Source organism: Pteronotus mesoamericanus, unplaced genomic scaffold (assembly GCF_021234165.1).
Source record: "Pteronotus mesoamericanus isolate MK-2021 breed Mesoamerican mustached bat unplaced genomic scaffold, CSHL_Meso_final contig_116, whole genome shotgun sequence".
NCBI lineage: Eukaryota > Metazoa > Chordata > Mammalia > Chiroptera > Mormoopidae > Pteronotus > Pteronotus mesoamericanus.
The window spans coordinates 6,438,211-6,456,106 of record NW_026555027.1 but is presented as its reverse complement, the minus strand read 5'-3'; the positions used below and the strand labels follow the sequence as shown (position 1 = coordinate 6,456,106).

The window sequence follows — 17,896 nt, the reverse complement described above, 5'->3', positions numbered from 1 at the left end:
AGGCAGCTCTGCGTGGCGACCTGGATTGCCCCTGGACGGGGCTGGTCACCAGAAAGCAGCCAGGACCAACAGCTGGGAATTGTTGGCCCCATCCCTGTACTTCTGAGAAGGGAGAGGCTGAACATGGGGTTAGTGACCGACCATGCCTTCGAGATAAAGCCTCCATAAAATCCCAAGGGTATGGGATTCGGGGAGGGTCGGGGTTGGTGGGCCCAAGGATGGTGGGGGAGTGGAGCTCCCACATGCCTTTCCCCTGCATCTCCTTCATCCGGACCTTCACCTGGACCCTTGATCACATCCTTTTATAATAAACTGGTAAACAGCAAGTAAACTTGAGTTCTGTATTTGCTCTAGCCAATTAGCAGAACCTGAGGGGGGTTCGTGGGGACCTCTGATGTATAGCTGGTCAGTCAGGAGCACAGGTGACAAACTGAGCTGTGACTGACGTCTGAAGCGGGGCAGTCCTGTGCGACTGAGCCCTTCACCTGTGCGACCTGATGCTCTCTCCAGGTAGACAGTGTCAGAACCGAGTTCCATTGTTGGATACCCCGCTGGCGTCACAGAGAACTGCTTGCGATGGGTAAAACCCCCACACAGCTGGTGACCAGAAGTGTCACAAGTATGAGTATGGGAGTAGCGGGAGTGGTAGACGCACAGAAGGAAAGACCTGTAGGTTTCCCTAAAACAGCAAGGAGGAAACAGAAAACAGAAAAAGCAGGACAAATAAAAATACAAATAAAGCAAAAATTGACAGAACTACAAGTTGATGTCATGGTGTGAGAATTTACATACTTTTCTCAGAAATGGATAGCTCATTTGAATATGACAACTAGTAACTTTGATCTAATAGACATACACAAAAAACCACACCCAACAAGTTCAAAGTTTGTGTTTTCTATCACATATGGAGCATTTACCAACATTTTATCCTAATATATTTGAAAGTTGAAAAGAAATGGATAAATCCCAAACTAATACACCTAATATGACTCAAGAAATATATAACTGAATAACCCTACTACAATTAAAGCAATTGAAATCAGTAGTTAAAAATCTTCCAAAATAAGAAAACCCAGTTTTTACCATCATATATTAAAAAAATAAATAATTCAGATCTTAAACAACCTGATCCAGAATAAGAATACTTATGAATAAATGTAACAAAAGAATTGCAAAAGCAATCATCTAAAAAGTAAGACATTAAAGAACTTCTAAGTAAATGGAAAGACAGCCCATGTTCATGGATTGGGAGACTTAATATTATTAAGATGACAATACTCCCAAACTGATCTACATATTCAATACAATCTCTATCAGAATCCCAACTAAGTTCTTTGTAGAAACTGACAAGCCAATTCTAAAATGTATATGAAATTGGAAGTGATAGCCAAAACAATCTTTAAAGAAGTGAACAGCTTGCTGCTGAATTTTGGGGCCTGCTGGGAACAGGACTTCTACAACGACAAGTTATAGCTGGAAGGCTGTGGTCCAAGGCCATTTTTGCTGGCTATAAACGGGGTCTCCGGAACCAGAGGGATCACACAGCTCTTCTTAAAATTGAAGGTGTTTATGCTCGAGATGAAACTGAATTCTATCTGGGCAAGAGATGTGCTTATGTATACAAAGCAAAGAACAACACGGTGACTCCTGGTGGTAAACCAAACAAAACCAGAGTCATCTGGGGAAAGGTAACTTGTGCCCATGGCAACAGTGGCATGGTCCGTGCTAAATTCCGAAGCAACCTTCCTGCTAAGGCCATTGGACACAGAATCCGTGTAATGCTGTACCCCTCGAGGATTTAAACTTAACTGAAAAGCAAATAACAGCCCTGACTGGTGTGGTTCAGTTGGGTTGGGCACATGGTTGGGTTGCAGGTTGATTTAGTTCCTGGTCAAGAAGCAAACGGGAGCCAACTGGTGAATGTTTCTCTCACATGTCAATGGTTCTCATCCTTTTTCCCCCCTCCCTTCCCTCTCTAAAATAAATAAAATCTATTTTAAAGAATAAAAAAAAAAACGTGAACAATATTGCAGGATTCACACTTGCCAATTTCAAGTTATTACAAAGCACCAGTAATCAAACCATGTGGTACTGGTGTCAGGAGAGATGTGTAAATAGATAAAATAGAACTGAGAGTCCAGAAATAAACCCATATATCTAGTCAATTGACTTTTGACAAGATTGCCAAGACCACTCAATGGGGAATAGTTTCTTCAATAAATGGTGCTTAAATAACTTGGATATCTACTACAGAAGAATAAAGTTGAACCCCTACCTCACTCTGCATACAAAAATTGACCTAAAAATGAATCAAAGACCAAAATGTAAAAAATAAAACTATAAAGCTCTTACAAAACACAGGCATAAATCTTTCTGAACTCAGATTTGGCAATGGACTGTTAGATGGCACCAAAAGCACAAGCAACAATGAAAATATCAGCAAAAGCTTCATAATATTCATTCCAAAAGAACGAACTCCCTGGCAAGGAAGATTCACTGTCAAAAGAGAGATGCGTGGTACATTCCAGATACACGGGCAGAAAAGCCGACCCACACAGACCGGAACAGTGAGCCCAGAGAGAGGATGAACCGCTGCTCTGGGAGCCACATGGTGTGCGTGAACCGCCCACCCACACAGCTTTGAATCTGGTGGCTTCACTAAAGGACTTAGAAGAGAACAGCACCCTAGAAAATTCTCCTAATAGCTGTTATTTGGCAACAACACAACTATAAAGAAAATATACTCAGCATATGTAAAAGGCAGATGTGGCCCTAGTGGGAAACTGCTGTGTGATTTTTTTAAATTAAATCTTACTGGGTACTGAAAAATGAGACAGCCAAAACTTTCTGACTCTGCAAGTCTTCAGACCACTTATATAGACAAAACCAGAGAAAAAGAAAAAATAATTCTGGTTCTTTCAAGCTTGAACAAAATGCTTCAAAATGGAATTGGAGCAGTGTTGGCAAACATAAATGGGATTACAGACCACCATCCCTAAAAGGTTCAGCCACAACAAAACAATTGATGGCAATTTATAATGACTTTAAGAACCCCAAAGCTCAACTTTAAGTCCATGCCAAGAACTCTCAACCAATCCTACTTCTGCCCAAACAACTCAGTCACTGGTTAAGCTTGTCTCAGCAAGATCCTATCTACCAACAAGATCTCTAATACCAGTTTCATCCATAACTCTGTCTTTTCCTGAAAATCAGACAGAAGAAATTAAGGCACCAAGGACCAAAAAGAAACTTTACCAAAAATACATAGAATTAAACAGACCATTCTATATTCAAAAGCTAAACTGTTTATCACCTTCATTTATAGCGAAGGGTAACGGTTCATCCATTGAGCAAATATAACATTTCCCCCCATATATCTCAATGTGAGCAAATCTATCCCAAGAAGCCCGGCTAAAAATGGTTCATCATTTCGAGATGCAGGTATTAATCACACACACACAAGCACACAAACTAATTACTTGATGTGATCATGGAGTGGAATTTGTGGAAACCACTGCTTAAATCAGTCTATGTATCAACCCAAGGTAACATATTAGACAATTTTTTGCATGTTATGTTTCAAAGCATTTCACTTAGTAAACTGATCCACTCCAAAAAAAAAAAAAAAAAAAAATTGCAGGGTATTGAATGAGGACATGCTAGGAGGGGTGTAAAAAAAAAAAAAAAGCCTAAGAAACATCTCTGATCCTAAAGGCACTTTCAGCATTGTGGGAAAGAAAATGCTTTATCATATAAAACGTATCTAAAACAGCAGGAACAAAACCACACAACAGCAAATACAAATCAGCTGACAAATCAGTCGCATAGATATTACAATGTTCAGACTAAGAAAAGGAGACACTGCAATCATCTAAGGTGGTCAAGAGAAGGCTTTGTAAACAATCTCAAAGGTCCGCTACAATGTAAGGAGATTGGAGGGGAAGGTCAGCATGCGCACACACTGTCCTCGTGTCGCGCTGCGAATGTGTAAGAAAAACCACGGGAGCCCAGAGAGCATGGCCAGGTCGGGGGAGAGGAAACTAGCTGACCAGCATTTCCCCCAGTTGTGCTGGCAACTGAAGCGTTGTATTAACCCCAAACCAAAAAAGATTATCTATTTGTATGTAAAAAAACCTCCCTGCTTGATTTACTGTAACTATTCAATAGAAAGCAAACACAATTGGCATGAAGAGAGCTTTGGATATTTTAAATCAAATAGATGTCTCTGTTCATGGAAAGCTATAAGCTATGCCCTGTATTTTTTAATAGAAACAAAGCTTGTAGCTCTCCATAAATAAACATAAATACACAAATATTAATACCAGTCATCCCAGTTCTGTGGAATCATGGGAGACCTTGCTTCCTTGCTCCCTTTCTATACGTTCCAAGTAGGAGTAAAAAGAAAGAAAAAGGCAGCAAACAGTAATATTTTCAGGTACTTCTTTTATAATTAAAAAAGAATTTTATTTTAAAAGCACACATATCAATATTCATAAATGTACGGAATATCATTGGAAGAATCTATAAGAAACTGGTAACAGTGGAAAACTGGAAAATTGGACAACGTAACAGTAAAGGGTCAGAAGATACACTTTTCACTGCATCCCTTTCTGTATCTTTTGAAATCGGTACCATAGTTATTTATTCATTGAAAAACAAATAGTTTTTGAAAAACCACAATGATGTGAAATGAGACATTTAAATTTCCCCTATTTACTGTGATCTTCATTAACTCCTAATATATGTAGAAAGCGTTAACAGCTGTGAACAACTGTAAGTCTCTTCCTCTAGCCTCAGTGAGAGCTATCAAAATTGCAGTCTGAACTGACAAAATGTATCCTTAGGAGGTGAACCAGGGCCCTGTCCGCGAGACGTGCTCGGATTAGTGTTCTAAGCGCGTCCCTGGGCGCGCGCACCTGGCGGCCCAGCCGTCGGCTGCACGGCCCGCCCCGCAGCTCGCTGCAGACGGCACCGCACCGTGGCCTCTCCGGGGCCCTGCGACTTCCTGGTGCTGCTGCCATCTGCCCCTCAGGTTGGCTTCTCATCCCGTGTGGCCAGGATGTACCCTGTGTGGGACTGAGTCCTCACAACGCGGTCTCCTAGAAACATGGCCGCGTTCCCTGCGCTGCATCCTTCCTTAAAGGCACGTCAACTCGCTGCCGGGTACGTCTGAATGATCAGGGCCACCTGAAACGCGCTCTGGTGACGATAAACGAAGCAACACAGCACGTTGTCCTTTCCTGGTACAACCCGCAGAAATCCTAACGAGCTCCTTATTGGATCAGTAGGGGGCACAAGGATACAAATATGATCTTTTCAGAACGAGGGAACCGCGTGGGCACTGACTGGGGGAGCGGAGGCTGGGCTGGGCAGAGGAGGACAAAGCGGGGGAAACCGGGACGACCGTAACAGAATAAACAAGAATTTAAAAAATCAAACCTAGGGATGGAATTTAGCTCTACCCGTGCTGTGGACCACTGTAACAGCTACAGCCCTCTGCCACTTGTCGGCTACAGCTTGGTCACAGCAAATAAGTGGCCGCGAAAAAGGAAGTCGTACAAGCACGTGCAAAGAGTTTAATTAGAAAAAAAGTGTTTTTAAAAAGTATTTAGCAGAATTATACTTTATGGGCCAAACATATATCCATAAATTAATTCATCAGGCTTCCCACTTAGTTTTTTAACTTTGTTCCATCGTATGGAGCATAAATATTAAATGCTTATAAAATACACTTCATTTGAAATGCTTTAAATACAAAACACAGAAATCAAGCACAAAACAATGCATTATGGTTTCATGAATACAATTACAAAACATGGAAATGAAAAATTAACTGCGTCAAACAAGAGGCTAATCCTCTACCCAGGCCTGCGCAGCAGGGACGTGCTGAACGGGAGAAGCGCAGGCACCGTCAGTTAGTGTTGCTCTTTAGCAGCTGCAGGACATATTAAAAACAAGCTTTCGGATCCCAGCAGTGATACTAAACTAAGTTGCTTTCTAACCTGAGTTAAAAAATAACATGAAGTGTTTAAAGTACTTAAGTTATTAGAAAATTTTGACTTTCCAATTGGCAATGTGACCTTTTTAAAACATGCTAAGAGTGCAAATCATGAGTAACAACAGGTAGCTGCCCGTAATGCCACATATTTCTTATCACAAATCTGCTACTATGCTGCTGGCTCAATGACCAGCGTACAAATCGTAATTCTTACAAGAATCTCACATAAAATCCAAGAACAAGCACATTCAACAAAATAACCTGTGCACTTTTCTTTAAAATTAAATAAAATAAAACAGTTAAGTCAGATTTTTAACCGAAAATCCATTTGTAAAAGTATCAGAGCTGCACTCATCTTCTTTCTCAGCTGAAAGGATGAAGCACAATAGCCACAACTTTGTTACAGACTAAAATCCAACAGGTAATTCCAACGCCACCTAAAAATGAAGAAATCCAACGTCAGGAAGCATGCCAAGAGTTCGGCCCACACTCCCTGCTCCTGCTACCTTTAACTTAGAGGGAATAAGAATAGTTCCATTATCTTGGAGCCGTGATGGGCTAAAACAAAGTTTGTATTTCATGGGCTCAAATTCACCAGACTTTCTAAGAGTTCACAGGACTGCCTTCTTTCCTAAGCGGGAATGATACAGAACAATGAGCACTGGTCTGAATCCCTCCTCCCTGCCAGAGAAATATGCTTTATTATTGAAGATACTAAGAGACTGCAAGACCCCTCTGTGAGACTGTTTGGTTCGCCCTTCTCAGAAAAGCTTTATAAATGAAGCATTGTTTACCCCCACCATGCCTGGCACACCGATAAATGAGAGACAGGAAGACAGGCTCCAGGCTGAGGCGTCAGTAAAGGGAGCGGGAGGAGGAAGGCGAGCACGGCTAAACTGGAAGCCTTTGAAACCGCCGTCCCTTTGAAGGCCACAGTTCACCCCCAGCATTATCGCAAATCACAGCCAAAGGCTGGCTGACAGGGTCGCGTGCTGCCGCATTATTCTTGGTAGAAACAGTTAGGACCTAAATAAATATCCTTTACCAGGGAAATGAGTCAATTACGACACATCCAAATGAAGAACTATTCAAAATTTCTTAATAAAGAGAAGTTTATTGATACAGGAGAAGGTTTACAATATAAAGTAAAAAGGGACAAAAATTAGACCACCTTAACTACACAGGGGTGGGCAAAAGTAGGTTTACAGTTGTTCATCTGGAAAAATATATAATACAATAAATAATAATACAAGAATAAACACTGTGCTTCACATACTCACCTGTGTAAACCTACTTTTGCCCACTCCTGTATAAAAATAAATAGAAAAAAAAGACTGGAAAACATATACCACAATATTAAGAGTGGCTATTCATAGCTTATGAGTTCTTTTTTATTGGTCTTGTATTTTTAGTCATTCTACAATGACATGTACTACTTTTAACATCCAAAAGAAATTATCTTTCAAAAATAACAGCTGAGAGCCCTAAGTGCTCTCGCTACACAGAGGAATTAACAAGGGATTAGCCCTGGCTGGTGTGGCTCAGTGGACTGAGTGCCTGCCTGTGTAACGAAGGGTTGCTGGTTCGATTCCCAATGCAGGGCACAGGCCTGGACTGCAGGCCAGGTCCCCAGCAGGAGGGGTGCAAAATGCAACCACAACCACACACTGATGTTTCTTTCCCTCTCTAAAAATAAATAAAATCTTAAAAAAAAAAAAAGAGAGATGACAGAATTTGGGAACTAGACATGGTGTTTGACGACATGGGCTACCTGCAAGTATCGGGCTTAGAATCCTGAAGCAGACCTGGGCTGAATTCTGGCTCTGCTAATTAACATTCTGGTGACACTAGACAAAGGACCTCTCTTAGATCGCTGTTTCCTCGCTGCAAGCCTTGCAAGGTTCAGACACAAACACTGCTCCCTGGTGAAATGGACAATGAGGACGATGTCGGTCATACTTAATCCCCCCACACTCCTCCTAGGCCTCTCCATACGCTCCCACTGCGTTTTCCAGGAAACTCTTACCTGCTACTCTAGTGGGAAATGCTACCAGGCGGTCTAGCGGAGTTATCCACTTACTGGGCACCACGGCCACAGGAACAGAATAATACTTCCAAATGAGGGAGACCATCAGGGCGGCCTGCAAAGACACTGCTGGTGAGTGGGCAGGACCCGCCACGCATGCAACCAATCATCCCAGGAAGATGAGGAAACATGAAAACAAACTAAGGAAACTCTCTACATCAGTGACTTCAAGCCCTGTCAACCCAGGCCTTGCAGCCAACAGCTGCCGATAACATATACAGTTGACCCTTGAACAACACAGGGGTTAGGGGTACCAACCCACACAGTCAAAAATCCCAGTGTAACTTCTGACTCCCCCAAAATGTTAACCCTAATAGCCTACTATTGATGGGAAGCCTTACCAATAACATAAATAGTTGATTAACACATATTTTATATGTTATATGTATCATAAACTGTGTTCTTACAAAAAAGTGAGCTAGAGAAAAGAAATGCTATGTAAAAAAATCATAAGGAAGAAAAAATATGTACATATATTTTATGCATTCATGACCTATCTTTTTCTTAACATCTTTGATATTTCTAGGCTATACGGTTCATCTGTGAGGGTTTTTTTTTTTTAAGATTTTATTAATTTTGAGAGAGAGAGGCAGGCAGGGAGTAAGAGAAGGAAAGAAACATCAACGTGAGAGAGCAGCATCAATTGGTTGCCTCCCCTACACACCCCAACTGGGCATGTGCCCCGACTGGGAACTGAACCAACAAACTTTTGGCTTGCAGGACAATGCCCAGCTGAGCCACACCAGTCAGGGCTTTTTTGGTCACAGTGTCTGAAATCTCCAAAAATTTTTCCAATATATATTTTTTCAATTCACATATAAGTGGACACACAGTTCAAACCCATGCTGTTTGAGGGTCAACTGTATAGACTATTAAATCAGCTGATAAATTAACCAAGATCTCCCATAACACAGGTGTTCTTTTCTCATTGAATATCTCCTTTAAGTAGCCAGACTGTGCTAAATACACCTTTTTAGTAAGAAAGTGATCTTACACCTCTAAAATCCCGCCCACACTTGAGTGCTGGAGCCTGTGTGCAGAAGGGCCCTCCGTGAGAGTTAAAATGGGTAGAGAAGCACTGCTTTCCCCTCCCTCCCTTCCCTAACAGCCTCCCCCGAGTTGTCTCCTACCCCCCTGGTGATCTGAATATGCCACTCAAAGGAGGAGACCTAAAAGAGGGCCTCTGACTTAAGTCTAGTCCCTGAGAAGCCCATCTCCCATCAAAGCGACAGTGCCTTGGGATCAACGTATTCAACACTTACTATACCCCATCTTTAACAGTTCTAGTCAAGAGAAAGGCTTTCTTTGAGTCTAACTTATACAGTCACAGTGTTCAGAGTTACATGCTGGCCAGACAGCACAGCAGCTAAAGGTGAAAAACCTGAATTCCCAGACCTGGACTGCAGGGGCCAAATGGATCTGGAGCAAAGTCCATCACCAGCTTGAAAGACCCTAGCGACACAACAGGACACTTACTTGCAGTACGTAGAAAGCAACACTCATAACCCATTTTATCTTGGCCAACTGAGCTGTCCGTGATTTCACTGAAAGGAAAAACAGGATGAAATGATTGTATCAGTCATAAGAAGGGAAGAAAATAGTCAACTACACAGAAATGTCATTTCCTCTCACAAAATATTTTCTAAATACACATGTAGATATAAAATACAATGTCTTGTCCTGGCTGGTGTGGCTCAGTGGATTGAGCACTGGCCTGGGAACCAACGGGTCGCTGGTTTGATTCCCAGTTACAGCACATGCCTGGGTTGCGGGCCAGGTCCCCAGTAGAAGGCACACGAGAGGCAACCACACATTGATATTTCTCTCCCTGTCTTTCTCCCTCCCTTCCCTTCTCTCTAAATATAAAAAAATAAATCTTTAAAAAATAATCTCTGACTTAGTTGAATAGCTTTCAGGTTGTCTTAAAAAATTTTTTTCTTCCTTAAAGATTTTATTTATTTTATTTTTAGACACAGGAGAAGGGAGGGAGAAAGAGAGGGAGCAAAACATCCATGTGTGGTTGCCTCTCACACACCCCCTACTGGGGACCTGGCCCACAACCCTGGCACATGCCCTGACTGAGAATCGATCTGATGACCCTGTGGTTCGCAGGCTGGCACTCAATCCACAGAGCCACGCCAGGCGGGGCAAAGTCAGATTCTTTTTACAACGCATTTACCCACAGGACTAAATGTCCTTCCATGATTTCCCACTGTACACTGTACACTAACCCATGAGCGGAGTCTAGTTTGCCTCGGGCCTGGGCAGGCCCCTGTGAGTGTTTTACTAGCCATGAGACAGTTCCCTCACTGTGCACACGCTCAGCACACGGGCTGCCCTCTGAAGGCCGTCTTCATCACAGCAGGCCACCAGGGGCAGTGGCAAACATAATAAAAATGAGTAAGACCTGAGCCCTTGCCTGAGTCTATGCTCGGGTAAGGACACTGCTGGGCACCCTCTAGATAGAGTGTGGAACAAGAAAGCCCTGAGAGTCTACTCTGAGGTTTTTTTCTAGGCTTCTCTCAGAAAAGTGTTGAATTTGAAAATGACAACCTAACAAGTTGGCTCTAAAGAAACTCTAAGAGTATCCTGGATGGTTCCTGTGTTTGGAAAGCAAAGGTTCACCAGCAAGTAAAGAAAAAGTAATAATTATTATTAAGGTTCTTCTGGACAACTTAAAAGTTTATATCACCATTTAGAACATCCAAGAATATATTCTATGAATCTTTATATACAGATTTCTCTGTGAATCAGCTCTTATGAAGCTTTCCAAACTACAACTGGGAACAGTACCGTGGGTTTTGAGCTTATCTGTCATCTTGTTGATCTTTCTTTCCAGCCTGGCGTATCTGGCGAACTCGTCCATCATGTTGACAGTGGAGAGCTCCTGCTTCATGTCCTGGATCTCGGCTCTCATCTGAGACTCCTGCTCTGCGTCCTTCTGCAGCGCCCTGGACATCTGGTGGGGTGGACAGCTGCGATCAGAGCCGCCCCGCTTCGGGGAACCTTCTCGCTCCCCCGTGGCACCACCTTACCGGCTGCCTCTCTCACGTGGGCCAGCTGCCCTTTGCCTAGACAGCCCGCCTCCGCTGCCTTGTCCTGGTTCTGCTCCCTACAACCACAAAAACTCCCTCCCATTTGAATCGCTATTCAAAGACATGCCAATGGGTTGCCATGGTACAAGGGTATGTATCTTTCACTGCAACTGTAAAATTTTAATGACAAAATAAAAACTATTTCCATCCCCAGAGCTGCCATTCGGGCATACGGACCATGCATCTTCTCCCCTCCCTAAAGAATTCGGTCCTATAGTAGGTAGGCAAAGCAGGAGGGGGGTGCAGAGTGCCAGTGATGAGGACGCAGAGTCCAAGCGCAGTGCGGAGGGCCTTCCCGCACAGGGACACCCGGGCAGGGAGGGGGCAGGAGGGTGGACAGAGCGGCGCGTAGTGACGTGGGGGTCTCCTAGAAAGGGCAGCCTGATAAGGGAATCAGGGCCAGCCGCTGAGGGGCGCATGCGCGGTAAGAAGAGGGTACCCAGCCGAACACGGTATTAAGAGTTCAAGTGGGGCAGGAGGGCATCCACCGCGGAGAGGCGGTGGCGACGGGAGAGTAGTCATAAAGGACTGATCAAATAAAATGAACACATTGAGGGGAACGGGAGCCCATTTTCGCACCGTCCGGCCTGGCGCGCCTGCGCATTGCGTGCGGCTTGCTGGCACTCTCAGTCCGCCCTCCACGGTGGCATTCCCGGGGCGCCTGCGCAGTACACACCGCTCAGGAGCCCCTCTCCCAGCCCTCTGCCACGCCAGTCCTGGGGCGCCTGCGCAGAGCGGGTGCCCGCAGGGAGAGTCCTGGACCACCCCCCACCCCCTGGCCGCCTTTGACTAAAGAATGTCCTAGATCTCCTACTACATGATCAAGGCTGTGTCACCCCTGTGTCCCAAGACTAGCTTGAAGCGAAAAATGAAAGAACCTCAGGAAAATTCCAAGTCAACACCAAGGACTGCGGTGTTCTTATCCAAGCACGCACCCCACCCTGGTACTTGGCTGAAATCCTCTCTCGCGATCTTGGAAGACTTGGCTGGGCAGAGGATTCCTGACTCTAGTATCCTCAAGGGCCTCCGGCCTGGGGACCAGCCAGCTGCCCAGCTGGTAGGTAGTGCAGCCCTCCCTTGCTTCTGGGTGGACAGAAAACGTCACAAACACTGGAAGAAGGTCACAGTCTGAAGTACAGGGGCGTGGCCCATTCCTGATCAACTGTTTTCTCATAGGGAGGCTTTCCTTCTTGGGCCCCAGTCCAGGGCCTGCGGTGGCTCAGCCTCTGGTGGCTCAGCCTCTCGGTAGTAAAGGAGCAGCATTTTACTGGCGGAATCAGGGAGTTCCTTACAGCTTGTCACCAACCCGCAGGACAAACCCCGTGACTAGGCAGCACAGACTGCTTTATTGCTCTTCCCTGTTTTGAACACCAACAATGGGGGCTGTACTCTGCTTCAGATCGTTTGAACCCCGCTGACAATCCCGACAAAGAGTGCTACAACCAAGGGGGAAGAGGTTTAAGAAAGCTAACTGGTTTGAGGTTAGAAAGCTTCTACAGCCCATAAGAAGAAACGCAGGCTGTGACACAGGTCCAAGGTCAAACCCAATCCTCCTTCATCATAAACAGCTGCCCTTATAGGGCACAAGCTCGCCCATGTCTAGACTGTAGCAATGACCTCTTGTGACTGTATTTGGTGCGGGCTTGGTGAAGGAGACCGGAACGATGACAGACCTTATTTATAGCTTCTGGCAGACTCCAAAGACACACTCCAACTTCGCCTTCGGCTAATGAGAAATTACAAACAATTTTCATAGAGGAATATAAGACACAACCTCTGGGCGACTGAGATTAGTTGAATGTGGCTCCAACATGAGAGGAAATGGGATGGGGTACATAGGAAAATAGAGATGGTACCACAAGAAAGATGGACAGGAAACCAGTGAGATGGAGGACAACATCTGCAAATCATGTATCAAATAAGGAGCAAGTATCCAGTATATAAAAGAAGCAGGCAGAAGGAAACCAGCCCCTCGCCGCTGCTGGGGGCCTACAGAGGGTGCCCTTCCCCCGGAGGGACAGTTCCTGGTGCCCCATTTAATAAGGGGCAAAGAATCTGAATAGACATTTCTCTGAAGAAGAGAGGTAAATGGCTAAGAGGAACATGCTATGATGTTCAACATCACTAATCATTAGAAAAAATGCAAATCAAAACCACAATGATACGCCACTTTGCACCTGTTAGAATGGCTATTATCAAAGCAACGACCTACAATGACAAGTGTTAGAGGATGTGGAGAAATTGCACCTCCTGTGCAAGACTGGTGAGAATGTAAATGATACAGCTGCTGTGAAAAATAGTAGCAGCTCCTCAAAAAATTAAATGTGAAATTACCATATGACCCAGCAATTCCACTTCCAGGTATTTACAAAAAAAACAGAAAACAAAAAACTGAAAACAGATACACAGATTATGTGTATACCAATGCCCTAACAGGGGTGTCCCACCTGCGGCCCACGGGCCACGTGCAGCCCAGGATGGCTGTAAATGCTGCCCAACACAAAATTGTAAATTTACTTAAAACATTGAGTTTTTTTGTGATTATGTATCTCAATGTATTTAACGTATCCCAAGACAACTCTTCTTCCAGTGTGGCCCTGAGACACCAAAAGACTGGACACTCCTTCTAGAGTCTAGCAGCCTTACTCACAAGAGCCAAAATGTGGAAACAACCCCAAATGTCCATCGAAAGATGAACAGATAAACAAAATGTAGTACATACATACAATGGACCTAATATTCGGCCCTAAAAAAGGAATGCAGTCCTAACACATGCTACAACTAGGATGAACCCTAAAGACATTATGCTAAGCGAGGTAAGCCAGTGACAAAAGGACAAATCCTGTATGATTCCACTAATATGAGATACTTAGAGTGGTCAAGTTCACAGAGACAGAAAGTAGAATGGTGGCTGCCAGGAGGAGGGGGGAAGGGAGTTAATATTTAATAGGGACAGAGTTTCAGTTTAGGAAGATGAAAAAACTGCTGAATGGATGGTGGTGACAGCTGCACAACAATGTGAATGTGCTTAACACCACTAAACTGTGCGCTAAAAAAGGGTTAGAATGGTATAGTGTGTGTGTGTGTGTGTGTGTGTGCTTCTTACCACAGTTTTTTAAAAAGTAGATGGGCAGGAGCAAGCTCTTCAAGGGCCTTTTGTGCAAAGCTAAGAGAAAGGACAAAGCCAACCCTATTTGCTATTGTGGCGCCATTTGCCTAGCAAGCCTATGACCTTGTTAAACGTGGCTCCCATTTTACTCTTCTGAGCTTCTGTCCCCAGGACTGGAAATTACTGGAAAGCAAGAACAGCATGTGACTACCCTAGAGCCACAGGCAGAAGGTAACACTGGAACAAACTGCAGCCTCCAGTTACAGCGCCCCCAACAGCCCAGGGGCCACATAACAGCAACCTCTGCCCTTTTAATCCGATTATAAACCAGTGAGAGCACAAAGCCCCCGGCCCTCAGCGCCAGCGTGTCTCTCCACACCTAGCGCCTCTCCTTTCTCGGAGAGTGAATAAAAACTTGACTCTCTGAACTTCTCTTGTGAATTCGTTCACAGCCCATGTCACCAACCGCCCTAACAGTGAGGACTCAGGACATCATCTTAAAGCCTAGGCAGCATCAGGTAAGATTCTGAAGCGGGGAATGTAGGGCTAAGAAAGAAGTCTCTGTGCCTCGGAACAACGGGTGTAGTAAAGCCCTAGAATAGAGCTTTACACACACACACACACACACACACACACACAAAGCGCTCAATGAATACTGGTAGAATAAACATAAAGAAGTAGAAATCCTGCCTCGTCTTAAATACCAGCCCCGCTTCCCCGCGCCACCAGCAATAAGCAGGGAGAACTTTCCCAGTATGGTGCTGCCATCCGGGCACCCAATCTTTGAGGTCTTGGTCCAGGTGAGACAGCCCCTCACTTCCACCGTGCGCATACAGAGGGCGCCCTTCCCCGGGGAACGGCTCCTTCCGTTTCTCCCCGCCCCGCACACCTACCTTCCCAATCAAATTTGCCTCGGAGCCCCTATTCAAGCTCCAGTAGGCAGAAGAGCAGAACTAAAAAAAAAAAAGTCACAAACCAAGGATCAAAGTTCCAACCCAGTCATGGCAGCATGACTTTCTGAGTCAGACTCCTCTGAGAGGTAAAGGAAGATGGAGTGACATCCATCTCTCACAGCAATGTGACAACTGGGCACGATGAAATGTACTATCGCCTTGGCAAAACGCTCCGTTAAAACAATGTTCCCCAGCGCCCATCACTCCAGGTTGAATAAAACATCATTCGATACTGAGATTCTCGATCGCCAATGTCAACTACGCGGCCCCATCGCGGAGAATGAAGGCTCCTGCGCCCTTAGATCTGTCTCCCCCGGGCCTGGCACAGCTGGCACTACCCGCGAGGAAGGCCGAGGCCTGCGGCAAACCCTGGACACCGTGCTGCTGCAAGCACTGTCCCCCTCTCGGCTGCGGTGTGCCTCCAGAGACCAGGAAATAACGGAAGTGAGTGCGGATGGCAGCGGGGCACGGAGACTTCCCAGCCACGTGAAAACATGGCCAAGTGTTGCCAGGTATTTCTTTCTTATCTTTTATTTATGTTTATGTGTGTGTGTGTGTGTGTGTGTGTGTGTGTGCGCGCGCGCGCGCGCGCATGCATGTATTTCTTAAAACAGAGAAGGTCCCAACCAAGACGCTTCTGCGGACCGAATGTGGCCCTCAGGCGGCCAGTCTGAGACCCCCTGACAGGCAACCACTTACGAAGGAGGAGAAGGACGGGAGGAGTATCCTGAGGACATTGCACCCAAACACAAAGCTGAGTACCAGCAGCCACGCCCAGCGGTCGGCCTCCGAAGAGCTCATTCCGGATTCTCCCAGCCGCTTGGGCTCAGCTACAGCGGCTCCATGGGGACCACGCCAGCACTAGCGCCCGCGCCCGCGCCTGCGCAGAGAGGCCCAGCCCACTGCGCCTGCGCACTGCGCCACACTAACAAGGAAGCGGGCCGTCTTTTCCCCTGGGTTCTAGCTAACGCTTCCTCTTTGGCCTTCCGGGCTTCCGTAGCCTTCTGGTACCCGCTCCTACTAATCCCGAGAGACCAGTTCCCAAACTCCGGTGGTTCGGCCAGCAGTGTCTGTGGTTTGTGTGTATCTGCAAATCACTTGTGTTATAACATAATCTATACTTTATTTAAACTGACTCACTTTTATTTATTTTAAAATAAACCTTTCTAGCTCTGGCCAGTGTGGCTCAGTTAATTGGAGTATCATCCTGTATCCGAAAAGTTGGTTCGATTTCTGGTCAGGGCACATGCCAGGATTGTGGGTTTGTTCCCCAGTTCGGGTGTGAACAGGAGGCAACCAGCTGACGCTTCTCTCTCACACTGATGTTTCTCTCCCGTCCTTTCTCTAAAAGCAATTTAAAAAGTCCTCACGTGAGGATGAAAAATAAAAATGAAGTAAACCTTTCTAGAAATAGAGAGCTACCATCATTGTAGTGGCAGGTACCTGTAAAAACAAGTATGTTTTGTAAATAGTTATATGTAAAATGTATTTTTACACGTCAAAACTAAACTAATAAATTTAAACAATTTTCATAACTGCATAAGTGAAAAATAAGTATTGATTACAAAGCAGTGTGCACGATCAGCCTGTAATCTACATTTTAGTTAACCTACATTTAGGTGAAGATGGAGTATCACAGGAAAAGAATTCCAATTCACTTATATATAGTAAATAAAAGATGTCTATCTGCCTCTTCTGCCGTGGTTGGAGTCAAAGAACTAAAACCTAATTAAAATAAATCACGGAGCTGTAGTTGAACAAATTTGTTTCAAAAAAACATGTGACGCAGAACTTCTCAATAGCGGTAAAGTGAATTCGTTCCATGGAAATGCATCTCGGCTGGTAGGTGATGCTGAACGGACCAAAACTAAAGGCAGGCTTGGAAGCTGCATCTCCTCTGTAGTCCTCCATGCCAGCTGGACCATCCACAGCTGCAGCCTGGCCACTGACTCCCGTCCTCACTAGACATTTAGAATTTACCGAGAGAAACCATCTCGTGGAAAGTGATGGCAGCTCCTCCCGTGTCACTGACTGTCAGGCTAAGGAGGAGAGTTTCAGCTGTTCCCCACCTCTACCACACCCTCCCCCACTATTATATACCTCTGGGAGGAGTATCACCAATTCCTGGTGAGGCAAGAATTTGACCTCCCCCCCAAAAAAAACCCCCCAAAAACCACCACAAAAATGTCCTTGACTGTGCGGTGATGGGAGAGGATCTGGTCTTCAGGAGCAACCCAATGTCAATAACACAGCTCTCTCTATTGCTTTATTTGGGCAGCTCTCAAAAAGAACACTCACAATGGAAGGCTGAATTTTTCTGCTAACATGTGAAAAGAAAATATGAAAGGCAAGATATCTCAGTAGGACTCAGTCTAGATCTAGTAACCAGAGATGTGCTCAGGACTGAGTGACTTCCCCTGGCCTATGTGGCTCAGTCGGTTGGAGCATCGTCCTGTCACCAAAGGGTTGAGGATTCAAGTCCTGGTCAGGGCACATACCTAGGTTGTGGATTCCATCCTGGGTCTCGGCACATGATCCCCGATCTGGGTGGATACTGGAGGCAACCAATTTATGTTTCTCTCCCTCTCTCTAAAAGCAATGAAAAAATGTCATCTGGTGGGGATGTAAAAAAAGAAAGAGAACTGAGAGACTTAC

General features: G+C 45.0%; 2 protein-coding genes across 2 annotated transcripts; one reads left to right on the top strand and one right to left on the bottom strand.

The window, feature by feature from the left end:
- The first annotated feature begins 576 nt into the window (after nucleotides 1–576).
- On the top strand, nucleotides 577–1,823 carry LOC129073832 (60S ribosomal protein L35a-like). The gene is made up of 2 exons (XM_054577492.1): nucleotides 577–619; nucleotides 1,450–1,823. The coding sequence occupies exons 1-2, from the start codon at nucleotides 577–579 to the stop codon at nucleotides 1,800–1,802; spliced, it is 396 nt and encodes a 131-aa protein (XP_054433467.1). The 3' UTR covers nucleotides 1,803–1,823.
- A 2,615-nt stretch (nucleotides 1,824–4,438) lies between these two features.
- GET1 (guided entry of tail-anchored proteins factor 1) lies at nucleotides 4,439–16,124 on the bottom strand. Its single transcript, XM_054578484.1, has 5 exons — nucleotides 15,941–16,124; nucleotides 10,878–11,043; nucleotides 9,561–9,628; nucleotides 8,025–8,139; nucleotides 4,439–6,435 (listed from the first exon to the last, which is right to left on the bottom strand). The coding sequence occupies exons 1-5, from the start codon at nucleotides 16,040–16,042 to the stop codon at nucleotides 6,362–6,364; spliced, it is 525 nt and encodes a 174-aa protein (XP_054434459.1). The 5' UTR covers nucleotides 16,043–16,124; the 3' UTR covers nucleotides 4,439–6,361.
- Between the last annotated feature and the right edge of the window lie 1,772 nt (nucleotides 16,125–17,896).

Excerpts from the sequence above, each read along its gene's own strand:
- LOC129073832 (XM_054577492.1), top strand. The coding sequence starts at position 577 with ATGGGTAAAACCCCCACACAGCTGGTGACCAGAAGTGTCACAA. Across the intron at positions 620-1,449 it reads GGTGACCAGAAGTGTCACAA|GACTTCTACAACGACAAGTT; the intron begins GTATGAGTATGG and ends TGCTGGGAACAG.
- GET1 (XM_054578484.1), bottom strand. The coding sequence starts at position 16,042 with ATGAGCTCTTCGGAGGCCGACCGCTGGGCGTGGCTGCTGGTACTCAGC. Across the intron at positions 11,044-15,940 it reads TCCCGTCCTTCTCCTCCTTC|ATGTCCAGGGCGCTGCAGAA; the intron begins GTAAGTGGTTGC and ends CCACCCCACCAG. Across the intron at positions 8,140-9,560 it reads TTGCTTTCTACGTACTGCAA|GCCGCCCTGATGGTCTCCCT; the intron begins GTAAGTGTCCTG and ends GTGTCTTTGCAG.